This window comes from Rhamphochromis sp. 'chilingali' (assembly GCF_963969265.1).
Source record: "Rhamphochromis sp. 'chilingali' genome assembly, chromosome: 18".
Lineage (NCBI taxonomy): Eukaryota > Metazoa > Chordata > Actinopteri > Cichliformes > Cichlidae > Rhamphochromis > Rhamphochromis sp. 'chilingali'.
The window spans coordinates 25,824,670-25,839,576 of record NC_137945.1 but is presented as its reverse complement, the minus strand read 5'-3'; the positions used below and the strand labels follow the sequence as shown (position 1 = coordinate 25,839,576).

The 14,907-nt window shown below is 41.9% G+C and overlaps 1 protein-coding gene and 1 pseudogene across 2 annotated transcripts in view; both read right to left on the bottom strand.

The window, feature by feature from the left end:
* Positions 1-8,390, bottom strand: part of LOC308385971 (polypeptide N-acetylgalactosaminyltransferase 17-like) — a 68,931-nt pseudogene extending 60,541 nt beyond the window's left edge. The window contains exons 1-3 of the transcript in view: positions 8,051-8,390; positions 7,137-7,344; positions 5,926-6,044 (exon numbers count right to left, since the gene is read on the bottom strand). The product of the transcript in view is annotated as a polypeptide N-acetylgalactosaminyltransferase 17-like (transcript). The remainder of the gene's footprint in view (positions 1-5,925; positions 6,045-7,136; positions 7,345-8,050) is intronic.
* Positions 8,391-14,689: 6,299 nt separating this feature from the next.
* The window catches only part of LOC308385884 (DIS3-like exonuclease 1), a gene marked incomplete at its 3' end in the record, with an annotated part of 11,350 nt that continues 11,132 nt past the window's right edge, over positions 14,690-14,907 (bottom strand). Inside the window, exon 9 of the mRNA XM_080865078.1 lies at positions 14,690-14,704. Within this exon, the coding sequence (XP_080721204.1) occupies positions 14,690-14,704 (15 nt within the window). The remainder of the gene's footprint in view (positions 14,705-14,907) is intronic.

Here is a 14,907-nt window from a genome sequence, read left to right as displayed (position 1 = left end):
ACAAACAAAACCAGAATTAACTGCAGATGAACAATGGTTAGAGGAAAAAATGTCCAGGCGCCGGACAGATAAGTGCTAATCGTTGGAGAAATCCTAAGACACTAAAAGACTCAACTTGGGAAGGAAAATGCAATCCAACAGCAATAGCTAATTTAGATAAAAAATTACAAGAGGAACCTTACAAACAGAACTAAACAATGAAATATAGTTGGCATGACGATCATGCCCAGATTGTGTAAAATAAATAAAAGGAAATCATTCACATGAAAACCTTTTCTATAAAAAGAGAGATGCATAAGGTAGATTAAGGCTGTGTCATTGTTCAGCCAAGGAAAGTGTGTGAAAAGGTAAATGTCTCCAGCCTGGATGACGGGTGGGACTGCAGCCCACCCAGAGCCCTTGATGGATACAAAATAAAATATAGAAACAAAAAAAATAATAAATTACTTGGTTCGACAGGCAACAGAGAGAATGAATGTGACTGAAGGTTGGATCGGAGATGAGGCAAACAGAAGACCAGTCTAAAAAGTAGGCACAAACCTGTTCAGAGAAAAAGCAAATTTGTACAGATTGGATGAATACTAAATTATCTGTTTGCTGAGTAAGATGATCCTAAACTATTAAATTGGCTCAGTAGTAGTATAGTGATTTACACTGATAAATGTTGTAATATACTGTTGTCATTATATAGAAAGAAAAAGATGATAATATTAATAAAAATATAATATTAATGACAAGAAGTATCCTAGTCAGTATGATGTGAGATGGATAATTGTTATGAAGTAGTCTGCATCAAGTTTAAGGTTTGCTCAAACTCAGTATAATGACATATGAGATGAAGAAAATAAAGGCAATATCTAAACCAATTAGGTGCATAGAGGCACTTAACCTGCTTGAAAACTTGTCATTTAGCCTAGATAAATATTACTGAGATGTAGAGCACATTTATAATGACAACTAATAAGCCAAACCCTGTAGATAACAGCTAAAGCTACAAGATTGAGAAGCTGATTTAAATATGTGGACACTACTAAGCTAATGAGCGAGTTAAACGTTTTTATTTATTTGTTTCCGAGCGGAAGCTGCACAGGGAGCAGTCTATCAATGAATAGAAAACACACATACACAAAGTGTTACATGTGAGATTATTTTTGGAAAGAATCAGAAGTGGGATGGTTTTGAATTAAGAAATCAGTGAAAAGATGCATGAATTACACCTGATTATAACATGCAGAGGCAATGAAGAAAGCAGCTTACACTCACTGAACATTAACATGCATAGGAAAAGTACTGAAGACCTGCTTACACTTATACACATAACATAAGTTGGTATTTCTGACCAGAGAGAGGGAAACGGGTAGTTTAAGTACTCAGGATAATAATGAAAATGTCTTAGTTGTGTTTCTTCAGGAGCAAAACAGACCTGGACAAGCAGAAAATGCATTAACCTTACAAGGACAAGCTCGTGGAGATTAATGCATAGAGACTGATTAAACCGGGCTAAGAACACAAACATGCGCAATGAAGAACAGCTTACTATTTGTATGAGTGATAGAATGTGAGCTCAGTTTTCCCTCACACTTCTGCTCTGTTTCAGTAGCAGCATTTTTCTTTTTGTGTCCTGACTCATGTATGTTTTGTTTTTGTTTTTTGTTTTATTTGATTATTTTATTTTGTCGGTTTGGAAACAAATTTGTGGCAATGCCCAGTTTTAGAGCTGTAAACTGTGAGCAATTCAAAGTTTAAATATATATATATAGAGAGAGAGATGGAATAAGAAAACTTTAACTTCAAAGTTGAAATATGTAAGATGAGTGAAATGTGTGAATTCTTTGAGAAACAAGAAATTATTTAAACATGCCTTGTAACTGAGAGGGCAGAATGATCGCTGTTGGCACCTGTAGATGAAACAGACATTGCAAACTTGCCAAAATCCCTATGGTCCACTGGACCAACAGATGTCGGCCTGATAAAAAACGCTGACTCAATACAAGTAAAGGTAATTTCAAAACACAGACCAATGAAGCCGCAATATCCACTATCTGCAGAAGCAAAGGCAGGAATTCGCCCAGTGATTGCAGACATGGAAAAAGCGGGAATATTAGTAAAAACAAATGAAACAATTTGTAACACGCCTATCTTCCCAATTAAAAAGGCAAACACAGGAAAGTATAGGCTTGTACATTACCTGAGAGCCATCAACGAGATAACTGAGCAAATTCCACCAGTAGTTGCCAATCCTCACACCATCTTAAATCAAGTGACACGGAAAGAACAGTGGTTTTCAGTGATAGACTTATCAAACGCGTTCTTCTCTGTACCACTGCACCCTGGCTCACGCGGGTTGTTTGGTTTCACATTTGATGGGCAAAAATACACCTACACAAGGCTACCACAGGGTTTCCAAAACAGCCCCACCCTGTATGCAGAAGCTTTAAAGAAATCTATGTCTTTTTGCACTCTGCCTGCTCCAGGACAATTCCTATTATATGTAGACGACATCCTGGTCACCGGACACACGCAGGTCGACTGCAAAGCAAATACTTTGAAGGTATTGAGACATCTGGCAGAACAGGGTCACAAAGTCTCACAACACAAGCTACAGCTCTGGAGCCAGGAAGTTACATACCTTGGCCACAAACTCACAGGAGAGGGCAGGACACTGTTAGACAGCAGAAAACTAGCAGTGCAGAACGCAGCAAAACCTCTCACAAAGCAGCAAATGATGAGCTATTTAGGCCTATGTAATTTCTGCAGATGCTGGATTCCCGAATACGCACTTTTAGTGCAGCCTCTGCAGGATCTGATCTATGGCAAACACTTAGCTCTAAAAGACAAAATAGAGTGGACACCAAAAGCAGAAAAAGCATTTCATGATCTAAAACTTGCGCTACAAACACGTACAGTTTTAGCATTGCCAGACTATGACAAGCCTTTCTATTTGCATGTAGACGGAGGCTCAGGCTACATGAGAGCAGTGCTAACTCAAGCATTTGGCGAGAAGCAAAGGCCTCTAGCATTTTACTCATGCAGATTAGACTCAGTAGCAGCAGGACTACCGTCGTGCGTGCAAGCTTGTGCGGCTGCAGCGGAAGCAGTGAAAAAGTCCGCTGACCTTATCCTCGGACACACCCTGATTATCAAGGTGCCACACGCTGTGACCTCGATCCTACTGCAAGCAAATCTATCATATCTGACACATGCAAGACAGCTTTCATATGTAGGCATCCTATTGTCACAGTCGCACATCACAATCGAGAAATGTGGTCAGCCAAACCCAAGCACTCTCCTCCCCACAGAGGAGGATGGTGAACAACACTGTTGTATGCAAAAATTAGATGAGGACACGAAACCAAGAGCAGATATCTATAGCACACCACAGCAAAGCTACAAGAACGTTTTTGTAGATGGCTCTGCAGCAAAAGATAGCTTGGGGAAAAGCCGTGTGGGTTATGCAGTAACCACAACTGATACTGTAATAGAGGCAGAGCCCCTCACCTCCTCTCACTCAGCCCAGAGTGCTGAGCTAACTGCTGTTATTAGAGCTTGTGAGCTACACAAAGGCGAAGCAATAAACATCCACACTGACAGCCAATACGTTTTCGCTGCAGTTCATCATTTCGCTAAGATATGGCAAAACAGAGGAATGGTAACGTCCACTAAACTGGATGACCTTTAACTAGCGAACCCATAGACAAGTCAATCAGAGAAACCACACTAGCAGAATGGATGACTGAACTGTTAAAAAAACAAAGACATAGTACTGAACAACCAACTGCCGGATGATTCTTCTCCAGTTTCTTCCAGATTGAAGCCAGGTGATTGGATCCTGATCAAGGTCCTCCAGCGGAAAAGCTGGAGCACACCAAGGTGGGAAGGCCCCTATCAGGTTCTTCTGACGACCCCTACAGCCTGCAAAATAGCTGAAAGGCCGTCGTGGATACACCAGAGTCACACTAAGAAGGTTGAGCCCAACACATAGACTCCAGCTCTCTCCAAACCTCTTTGTGTACCGCCTGGTGGGGAGTAGGGTCACAGGTGGCAACACAGGTGATTTCGCTCCTCTGGCCAGGGGTCGCCACACGGGAGGCCTAAAGAGGCTGCAGTCGGGAAGATCGCTCCCTTGACTCAAACCTAGCCTACCTGCCCGGTGTGGGGACCAATCGTGATGCCTGACATGGAGATGGAGATGGAGGAATTAGAGGAGCTGGAGGAGGAGCAGACGAGCAGCCCAGAAGAAGAAGCCCCCAGAAGCCCACAATGGAGAGATCGCTTAAACCCCCAGAACTGGTCTGAAAACTGCTACTTGACCATATGCATAACCCTGTGTTTTCTATTCATCATCTCAGTGTTTACAGCACTCGCCGCCATCTGCATGGACATAGCCTGCAGGGACAACCCCTGCAATCCCTACTGTCCAAGAGGATATGGTGTTGACCCCAATGGCACCAACCCCTGCGACCTATGGAAACAAGACCAAGAGATCACCCACAGTAAAAGATGGACACACGACGATTCACACCTATGTGACCTGACACAGGACCATGACCACCCCTGGATGAACAACGCTTGGTACCGCTATGTGTACGATAGAACACATACATTCCAGACAACATACACTCACCTAACATGACCGACGCTCTAAACGTGCTGAAACAAATTAGAAATGCAGAACAAAAAGACAAAATATTAGATCCTGAAGATTGGTTAACATGGTTATTGAACGGATGGTGGAGGTCCCTGTTGATTAAAGGACTTGTTGGAATTGCCTCCTTACTCTTATTAATGTGTGTTTTCACAACCTGTGTAATACCCTGCTTTAAGAAAATGGTGTCAAATATGATAGCTCATTCCGTTAATGCTTATGTAGCAGTGCATAATCCCGCAGCCTATGACAGCGATCAGAACCCGGACAGTGAAGAAGATGACGACTATGTGTAGTTTCCGTCTGTACTTAGTCAATGACGTGGCAATTGAAAATGTTTCACAAGTGATTGTCTACTGAACTCAATAAAGTTACAGATGAAATATTTGAACAACAGGAGGGAATGTTAGAAGAATTTAAGTTGTACTATGATTTATTCACTTATGCATTAAGGTTTTATTACTTAGCATGCTTCAGAATGTTCATATATTTCACAGGGACATTAGAAGTAACTCTTAAAGTTTAAACTGCAGATGTCTATTATTAAAAGATACCTCCGTTATGAAGCTTTCGAATGTATTGCAATGCTCATATATTTGTGTATCACATGCCATTACATCCTGTCACGTACACACACACACACACACAGAACACACACACATGCTGATAAATATGCTTGAAAAACAGGAAATGCAACTGTCCCTTTGTATAAATAAATCTGACTGCAAGGCCTCGGGTGTGGATCTCCTTCGAGCTTCCACCCGTGCACGTCTTCATTGTTGAACCTTGAACAACAGTCTGAGTGTTTTTATTCAACCTGTAGAATGTCTTGTTTAATTTAAATAAACCATTGACATTTCCTGAGAGAAATTCTGCCAAAAACATAACTAAAAATGCAGTCTTATGAAAGTAAGGCTTATTTGCCCAGACACCCATAAACCAATCAGCAAAAAGCCTTTCTTGTTAACAAAATCACTATTGCCAGTTTCTTAAATATGAATATTCACAAGTGAATTTTCTACATGGCTGCTGGTATCACAGCAACACATGGACCACTATTCTGAGTCCTGGGTTAATAATAATTGGAATCAATTTAATTTTAATCAATTTAAACACCTTTGTAACCAGTGAGCTAAAAACATGATGGAAAAGCAAAACTTCTAAGAGATCTGTGTCTGTACTATTATGTAGATATCTAAAAATTGGGGCATTGTGGGCTCCAGGAAGTTTCTCCTTCTCCCTCTCTCTCACACACACACGCACGCACATACATACAATACCTTAATGCAACTCCTATCTGTGGGGTCAATGGGAGTTGGTTTGGGACGGACCACTCTGATGTCGTCACTGCTGCACTCAAGAACAGACCATAGCTCTAGTACCAGGGCCCGAATAAAGCCTGAGACAGAACACGGAGAAATTTGTTGTACCAAACATTTATTTGAAATAGCAGCAACTAAAATTATTAACAGTGCTTTAATAAATAAACGACTGACTTTGTTATTGTGTCCAATCTTTTAAAGAAATCTGTCTTTGCATTGCTGGCACCGTTTTGATTGGAGGATTTGAATCTCAGGAAGGAAGGAATTTATAATGCCACTCCCTTTGATCCCATTTAATCTCTTCCCTGTTGCACTTTGGCCTGTCAGTAACTACATTTGAATTTTGCAGCTCAAGCTTGCACATAAAGGCTGGATAAAAACGTTAATGCAATCAAAATGTACGCAGCCCTCGCTGGAAAACTGGGGATACAGTACAGTACATAAATGATGAAGCAAAGACAAAACATTAGTGTCATGGAAGAAGAAATAGTCAGTGCATCACGGGAAGCTCCCAGCAATAAAACCTGCATTTGTATTGACACATAAACCTTAATTTGTGAGCAATTTTCAGTGTATTTCAGTTAAATTAACGAGACAAATATAACAAAAGGGATTTTATACTTAGAAGAAGAATATGAAATTGAAATATTAAACTAAGAAAACTATAAATACTGCAGTTCTAGAGTTACAGATATACAATTAAGCTTTGCATATCAGTGCTGTATAACCCAGGGAATGTACTTTTTTTATATAATTGAATAGTAATGGAAATCATGAACTGTTTTTCAGAGGTCATAGATCAAATGAGCAGTAGAGTTTTTCTCACAGAATGGTTCTTTCACATAGAAAGCAGTGTGTGCTGCAGGTTTAGCAAATGGCCCATCATTTGTAAGCTCTGTCTGGACTATATCACTTTTTGAGGTCATCCTTCTTTCTGTCAGTCTGCCCAAAACATCAACGGTATCGGTGAAGACAGAAGACAGTGTTTTGTGCGACACATGGAATAGATGACAAAGATGCTGGACTGGAAGATCAAGTCTCAGACGCATTAGTGTGAGTAAGAGCATTTGGAAACCTGTCAGTTTCTTCGATATTGGCAGGAAATCTTTGACAGTGTTGAAGAGGGACATTAAGACTGCATAACAATATAGTCCAGTGTAATATCTTACTTTTTCGGTATCGTCCTTTAAGAAAGTTTCATTCAGCTCTGTCTTTTGCAACTGTGCTCGAAGCAGTCTGTTCTCCTCCAACAGCCGGTTTATTTCTGCTCTGCCCTGTTGACTGCACACACAGTCCTTCGTCTGCCCTTCAGCTTCCGTGACGCTGTCACTCCCATCACCACTGGATTTGTTACATCCATTTCATATGCTGGTTTGCCTGCAATAATGCCAAATCAAAAGCTATTCAGTCGACATGACGTGGTTCTGCAGCATCACACATTAGCATGTTTTATCTCATTATCTATGACCGCAGCGCATTGAAAAAACCCCCACTAAAAGCCTTTTAGTTTGGTCCTTTTACAGCATCCTGCCATGCGATTACATTTGTTCCTGACCACCGAGAACACTCACGTTAACTTTTATCGAGTGGAAAAAAAGTTAGCGTGTTTATATTATGCTAACATAGCTGTGTCGCTAGCGGTCACGTAGCACATCATTATATACCAGCTAGCCCAAGTTCAGTAACCCTACAAATGTCACTGCTGTTTAGTTTTCTGTCTTCATTTATGTTGGAAGTGATAAGAAAGCTGTACGTTTTAATTTGTTTCCAAAACCCCGCAGTCAGGACATGCTATATTGTATTTAGATAGAAGCTAGCGAGCTAACTTGCTGCTAACTTCTAACTCATATGTCATAAATTCCATTGTCATGGATGCCTGGATGTTTAACTCAGTTGTTACACCTGGTAGAGCAGAACGCTGATAATTTTATTAAAGATGAAAGACTTAAGACAGTGTTTTAACTCTCAGTAATGCCACAGTGATCATTTGATATATGGACCTGCAGCAGAGTTTAGGCCCAGACACGGCTAGTGACGTCAGACTGAACAATCGGATAGTGATATGAATTACTTTAGAACTCACCGGAGAGAAAATGCCGCGAGCAAACCAACAAAAAGCTGGGGATTGCACGGAACTCGATATCCGCTCGTCTCACCGCTGCAATCCATGCCTGGCGTCTTTGTTTGGTGGATACATGGGATCCCTCACGTTGCCGCCAGGATGGAAAACGATGAAAAGATTAATCCAGTTTCTTGCCTTCACGATCGTGAGCTTTAACGTTGCAACCGACTACACAACACGTACCATAGCTGAAGCTGTATCCTTTGTCTGGCCTACTGTGATGGCGGCAGGGGGCGTGGCCCGCCTCATGTAACGTCACGCTCCAAAGCCCTGTGACGTTTCTGTGTTCTGTGACGTTGTCCCAAAGACGTTGTCCACCTCTGTTGGAGGGAGTAATGTGGGTGACTGTGTAGTGTAGTTGGTGTAATAGTTTTCGACTCCACACAGTCACTGCTTTGCTGTGCTTCTGCAGCGTATCCAGTAATGGTGACAAATCCTCCAGCGTTGCAATAGGAAGCTGCTCTTAAGCGCAGAAAGAATTGTTTCCAGGGATTTCTATTTGTATCCAGCTTGGCGTGCAGGATCCTTTGTGTAATCTATGCTTACATATGTATTTTACACACAGACAATGTGAAAAATACAACACATTGCTATGGATTGATGCTGAAAGTGCTAATTGCACTAAAAAATTTAGCTGAAAAAATAACACCAACTAAATAGATAAGCATGTCTGTTAACAAAAAAACCCAAACGCTTTACCCAACTGGGGTTTTTCAACTACCTCAGGGACAAAGCTTTACCAAAATCTTCCAACTCAGACCCTGTGACAAGGTCTGTGAAAACCACGTTTTTATGCCTGAAATTCTACAGTACTACACTCCCACCAGATGAGCTCATGCAGCCTGTCACGAACCGGGACATACAACCATGACAAAACAGGAGATGCACACACAATTTATTGTGTTATTAATTTAGATCAACTGTGCTAATATAGTATACCAAAATGAAAACAATAACTCAAATTTCTCATGTACACTTTCTACAGAGGCACCATCGAGAGCATCCTGTCGAGCTGCATCACTGTGTGGTTTGGAGCCTGCAATGCGTCCTGTCATAGAACCCTCCAACGCATAGTGAGAGCTGCAGAGAGGATCATTGGTGTCTCTCTCCCCTCCCTCCAGGACATTTACAGCACCCGTCTCACTAAAAAAGCCCTTTGCATAGCGGCTGATCCCACGCACCCAATGCAAAGCTTCTTCAAGCTGCTGCCGTCAGGGAGGAGACTGCGGAGTCTCCAGGCCAGGACCAGCAGACTGAAGGACAGCTTCATCCATCAGGCTGTCAGGAAGCTTAACTCCCTCCCGATTCTGCCCCCTCTCCCCTCCTCTCCTCCATGGTCTCACTGAACTCTGTCACATACACACACACACACTCTCTGACTCACTCACTGGCCTGCACCAGTTACCAGTCACTTTGTGGAGCATTGGACTGCCATTACCTCATAAGACTTTGTTGTTATACTATCTCTAACCGTATATTACTAGATCTCCATTTGCACTATTTGCCTATTTGCACTACTCTGCCTGGTTTACACTCAATGTCATTTACCCTTACCTGAATATTGTATATTGTATATTGCATAGCTTTCTTGTTAAATTGTATTGTATTTATTTAAATTTTTACTTTTTAATTATTTTATTTGCATTTTTTAATCACTCTCTTATATTTAAATGTTCATTTGCTATTTCATCTAGGGTTTGAGAGTAACGAAATTTCTATTCTCTGTATGTCCTGTACATGTGGCAGAATTGACAAATAAAGTTGACTTTGACTTTGAGATATTTGAGGTTGTGCTGAAAATAATGGTGCCAAATAAGGCAAGAAAAACATATTTTAAAGGTGAAATATAGAGGTAAAATCAAAAATAGTCAAGAACGGCCAATTATACCCTGGACCACAGAGGGTTAAATTTGAAAACGGTTTTAAAAAAAAACATCCCCATTCTAAAATGTCATGTGACAATCTGATTCATGAAGAGTGATGATGTCACAAGGACATGTGATGATGTCACAAGGACATGTGATGATGTCACAAGCACATGCCTTTGAGCCTTTGAAGTTTTTCTATAAATAGGGGTCAGGAGCAGCAAGTTTTAGTCAGTTTGTTCGCAGCCTTCAAACGTTCGACCAGAGCTATATTTGAAAGTATTTGTAAACCTCTTCAGAGTCACTGAAATTTTTTTTAAACGTTCTCACCAATTCACTGAGCAAACAAACACATTTCAGTCAAGATGACTTTCACCTCAAATCATCTTGAAATATGTAAAGGGACCCTTTTGGGAGGTCACTACAAGGTCGAGGGTTTCCTTGAAGAAGGGGGCTTTGGTATTGTAACCAAATGTTGCAATACAAAAACCAACAAAGTCGTTGCTATTAAAGTCAACAAGAGCGACCCTGAAATTCTGCAACAGGCGAAAATGGAAATTTACATACTGGAGAAGCTGCGAGGCTTGGATGCAGATAGATGCAACATTGTTAAATGGAACGACTTTTTCATCGACGGTGACCGCATCTGCTTAAATTTTGAACTCCTCGATGAAAGCCTGTGGCAGTACATGCGGTACCGGAGGAACCGGGTTCTCCCAGTAACAGAAATCAGGCCAGTGTTATTTCAGCTCGCAAATGCCCTGTCCCACCTGGGTTCTTTGGGAATAGTGCATGCTGACCTCAAACCTGGAAACATAATGGTTGTGGACCGCTATGAGTGTCCAATCAAAGTCAAACTTACAGACTTTGGTTTTGCATGTCCCGCATCTACAGTGATTCCTGGTGACTGTGTGGGGACGGTTGGTTATAAAGCACCTGAGGTTATGATTGGTAGTCTATTTAATGAAGCAATAGACATGTGGTCCCTGGGGCTGGTAGCTGTGGAGCTTGCTACTGGGTATCCTTTCTACCCTGGGAGAAATGATTATGATGTTTTGAAATTCATCATACAGACCCAGGGACAGCCACCAGATCATGTTTTAGACTCTGGCTTTTACACTGATAACTATTTCATAAAAGACAACTACAACGGACAACACTGGACATTTAAGACCGAAAGACAATTTCAAGATGAGACAGGTTGTCAGTCCAAGGACACTCGATGCATAAAACTTAAGTGCCTCGATGACCTTGAACAACTACTGAAGATAAGGGGGTGTTGGGAAAAAATCCAAAATGTATTTGTCAGCCTAATCAAAGAGATGTTAGCATTGGATCCAAACCAGCGCATAACACCCTCGGAGGTTCTCCACCACCCCTTTTTCAATCCTGGCCTCTCTAAGAGTTCTCCCTGCACTGACATGAGTAGCACAGGGGGACAAAACCTTGTGGTCTCTCAGCAGCCTTCTAGTTGCAAAAGAGAAGAATCACAGAAAATCAGCTGCAGTTCCCAAACCTCAGAAGAATTTTCTCAACAAGAATACGTCAACGCATCAGCCAACACATCCTCCTCTATAGATGATCTTGAAATATCTAAAGGGACCTTTTTGGGAGGTCACTACGAGGTCGAGGGTTTCCTTGGAGAAGGGGGCTTTGGTATTGTAACCAAATGTTGCAATACAAAAACCAACGAATTTGTTGCTATCAAAGTCAACAAAAATAACCCTGAAATTCTGCAACAGGCAAAAATGGAAATTCTCATCCTGGAGCAGCTGCGAGGCTTGGATGCAGATAGATGCAACATTGTTCAATGGAACGACTTTTTCATCGACGGTGACCGCATCTGCTTAAATTTTGAACTCCTTGACCAAAGCCTGTGGGACTACATAGAGGACCCGGAAAACCAGGGTCTCCCCATAAGCGAAATCAGGCCAATTTTACATCAACTCACAAATGCCCTGTCCCACCTGGGTTCTGTGGGAATAGTGCATGCTGACCTCAAACCTGGAAACATAATGGTTGTGGACCGCTATGAGTGTCCCATCAAAGTCAAACTTATAGACTTTGGCATTGCATGTCCCGCATCTACAGTGATTCCTGGTGACTGTGTGGGGACGGTTGGTTATAAAGCACCTGAGGTTATGATTGGTAGTCTATTTAATGAAGCAATAGACATGTGGTCCCTGGGGCTGGTAGCTGTGGAGCTTGCTACTGGGTATCCTTTCTACCCTGGGAGAAATGATTATGATGTTTTGAAATTCATCATACAGACCCAGGGACAGCCACCAGATCATGTTTTAGACTCTGGCTTTTACACTGATAACTATTTCATAAAAGACAACTACAACGGACAACACTGGACATTTAAGACCGAAAGACAATTTCAAGATGAAACAGATTATCAGTCCAACGACACTCGATCCATAAAACTTAAGTGCCTCGATGACCTTGGACTAATGCTGAGTATAATGTGGGGCTGGGAAAAAATCCAAACTGTATTTGTCAGCCTAATCAAAGAGATGTTAGCATTGGATCCAAACCAGCGCATAACACCCTCGGAGGTTCTCCACCACCCCTTTTTCAATCCTGGCCTCTCTAAGAGTTCTCCCTGCACTGACATGAGTAGCACAGGGGGACAAAACCTTGTGGTCTCTCAGCAGCCTTCTAGTTGCAAAAGAGAAGAATCACAGAAAATCAGCTGCAGTTCCCAATACTCAGAAGAATTTTCTCAACAAGAATACGTCAACGCATCAGCCAACACATCCTCCTCTATAGATGATCTTGAAATATCTAAAGGGACCCTTTTGGGAGGTCACTACGAGGTCGAGGGTTTCCTTGGAGAAGGGGGCTTTGGTATTGTAACCAAATGTTGCAATACAAAAACCAACAAAGTTGTTGCTATTAAAGTCAACAAAAATAACCCTAAAATTCTCCAACAGGCAAAAATGGAAATTCTCATCCTGGAGCAGCTGCGAGGCTTGGATGCAGATAGATGCAACATTGTTCAATGGAACGACTTTTTCATCGACGGTGACCGCATCTGCTTAAATTTTGAACTCCTTGACCAAAGCCTGTGGGACTACATAGAGGACCCGGAAAACCAGGGTCTCCCCATAAGCGAAATCAGGCCAATTTTACATCAACTCACAAATGCCCTGTCCCACCTGGGTTCTTTGGGAATAGTGCATGCTGACCTCAAACCTGGAAACATAATGGTTGTGGACCGCTATGAGTGTCCCATCAAAGTCAAACTTATAGACTTTGGCATTGCATGTCCCGCATCTACAGTGATTCCTGGTGACTGTGTGGGGACGGTTGGTTATAAAGCACCTGAGGTTATGATTGGTAGTCTATTTAATGAAGCAATAGACATGTGGTCCCTGGGGCTGGTAGCTGTGGAGCTTGCTACTGGGTATCCTTTCTACCCTGGGAGAAATGATTATGATGTTTTGAAATTCATCATACAGACCCAGGGACAGCCACCAGATCATGTTTTAGACTCTGGCTTTTACACTGATAACTATTTCATAAAAGACAACTACAACGGACAACACTGGACATTTAAGACCGAAAGACAATTTCAAGATGAAACAGATTATCAGTCCAACGACACTCGATCCATAAAACTTAAGTGCCTCGATGACCTTGGACTAATGCTGAGTATAATGTGGGGCAGGGAAAAAATCCAAACTGTATTTGTCAGCCTAATCAAAGAGATGTTAGCATTGGATCCAAACCAGCGCATAACACCCTCGGAGGTTCTCCACCACCCCTTTTTCAGTCCTGGCCTCTCTAAGAGTTCTCCCTGCACTGACATGAGTAGCACAGGGGGACAAAACCTTGTGGTCTCTCAGCAGCCTTCTAGTTGCAAAAGAGAAGAATCACAGAAAATCAGCTGCAGTTCCCAATACTCAGAAGAATTTTCTCAACAAGAATACGTCAACGCATCAGCCAACACATCCTCCTCTATAGATGATCTTGAAATATCTAAAGGGACCCTTTTGGGAGGTCACTACGAGGTCGAGGGTTTCCTTGGAGAAGGGGGCTTTGGTATTGTAACCAAATGTTGCAATACAAAAACCAACAAAGTTGTTGCTATTAAAGTCAACAAAAATAACCCTAAAATTCTCCAACAGGCAAAAATGGAAATTCTCATCCTGGAGCAGCTGCGAGGCTTGGATGCAGATAGATGCAACATTGTTCAATGGAACGACTTTTTCATCGACGGTGACCGCATCTGCTTAAATTTTGAACTCCTTGACCAAAGCCTGTGGGACTACATAGAGGACCCGGAAAACCAGGGTCTCCCCATAAGCGAAATCAGGCCAATTTTACATCAACTCACAAATGCCCTGTCCCACCTGGGTTCTGTGGGAATAGTGCATGCTGACCTCAAACCTGGAAACATAATGGTTGTGGACCGCTATGAGTGTCCCATCAAAGTCAAACTTATAGACTTTGGCATTGCATGTCCCGCATCTACAGTGATTCCTGGTGACTGTGTGGGGACGGTTGGTTATAAAGCACCTGAGGTTATGATTGGTAGTCTATTTAATGAAGCAATAGACATGTGGTCCCTGGGGCTGGTAGCTGTGGAGCTTGCTACTGGGTATCCTTTCTACCCTGGGAGAAATGATTATGATGTTTTGAAATTCATCATACAGACCCAGGGACAGCCACCAGATCATGTTTTAGACTCTGGCTTTTACACTGATAACTATTTCATAAAAGACAACTACAACGGACAACGCTGGACATTTAAGACCGAAAAACAATTTCAAGATGAAACAGATTATCAGTCCAACGACACTCGATCCATAACACTTAAGTGCCTCGATGACCTTGGACCAATGCTGAGTATAATGTGGGGCAAGGAAAAAATCCAAACTGTATTTGTCAGCCTAATCAAAGAGATGTTAGCATTGGATCCAAACCAGCGCATAACACCCTCGG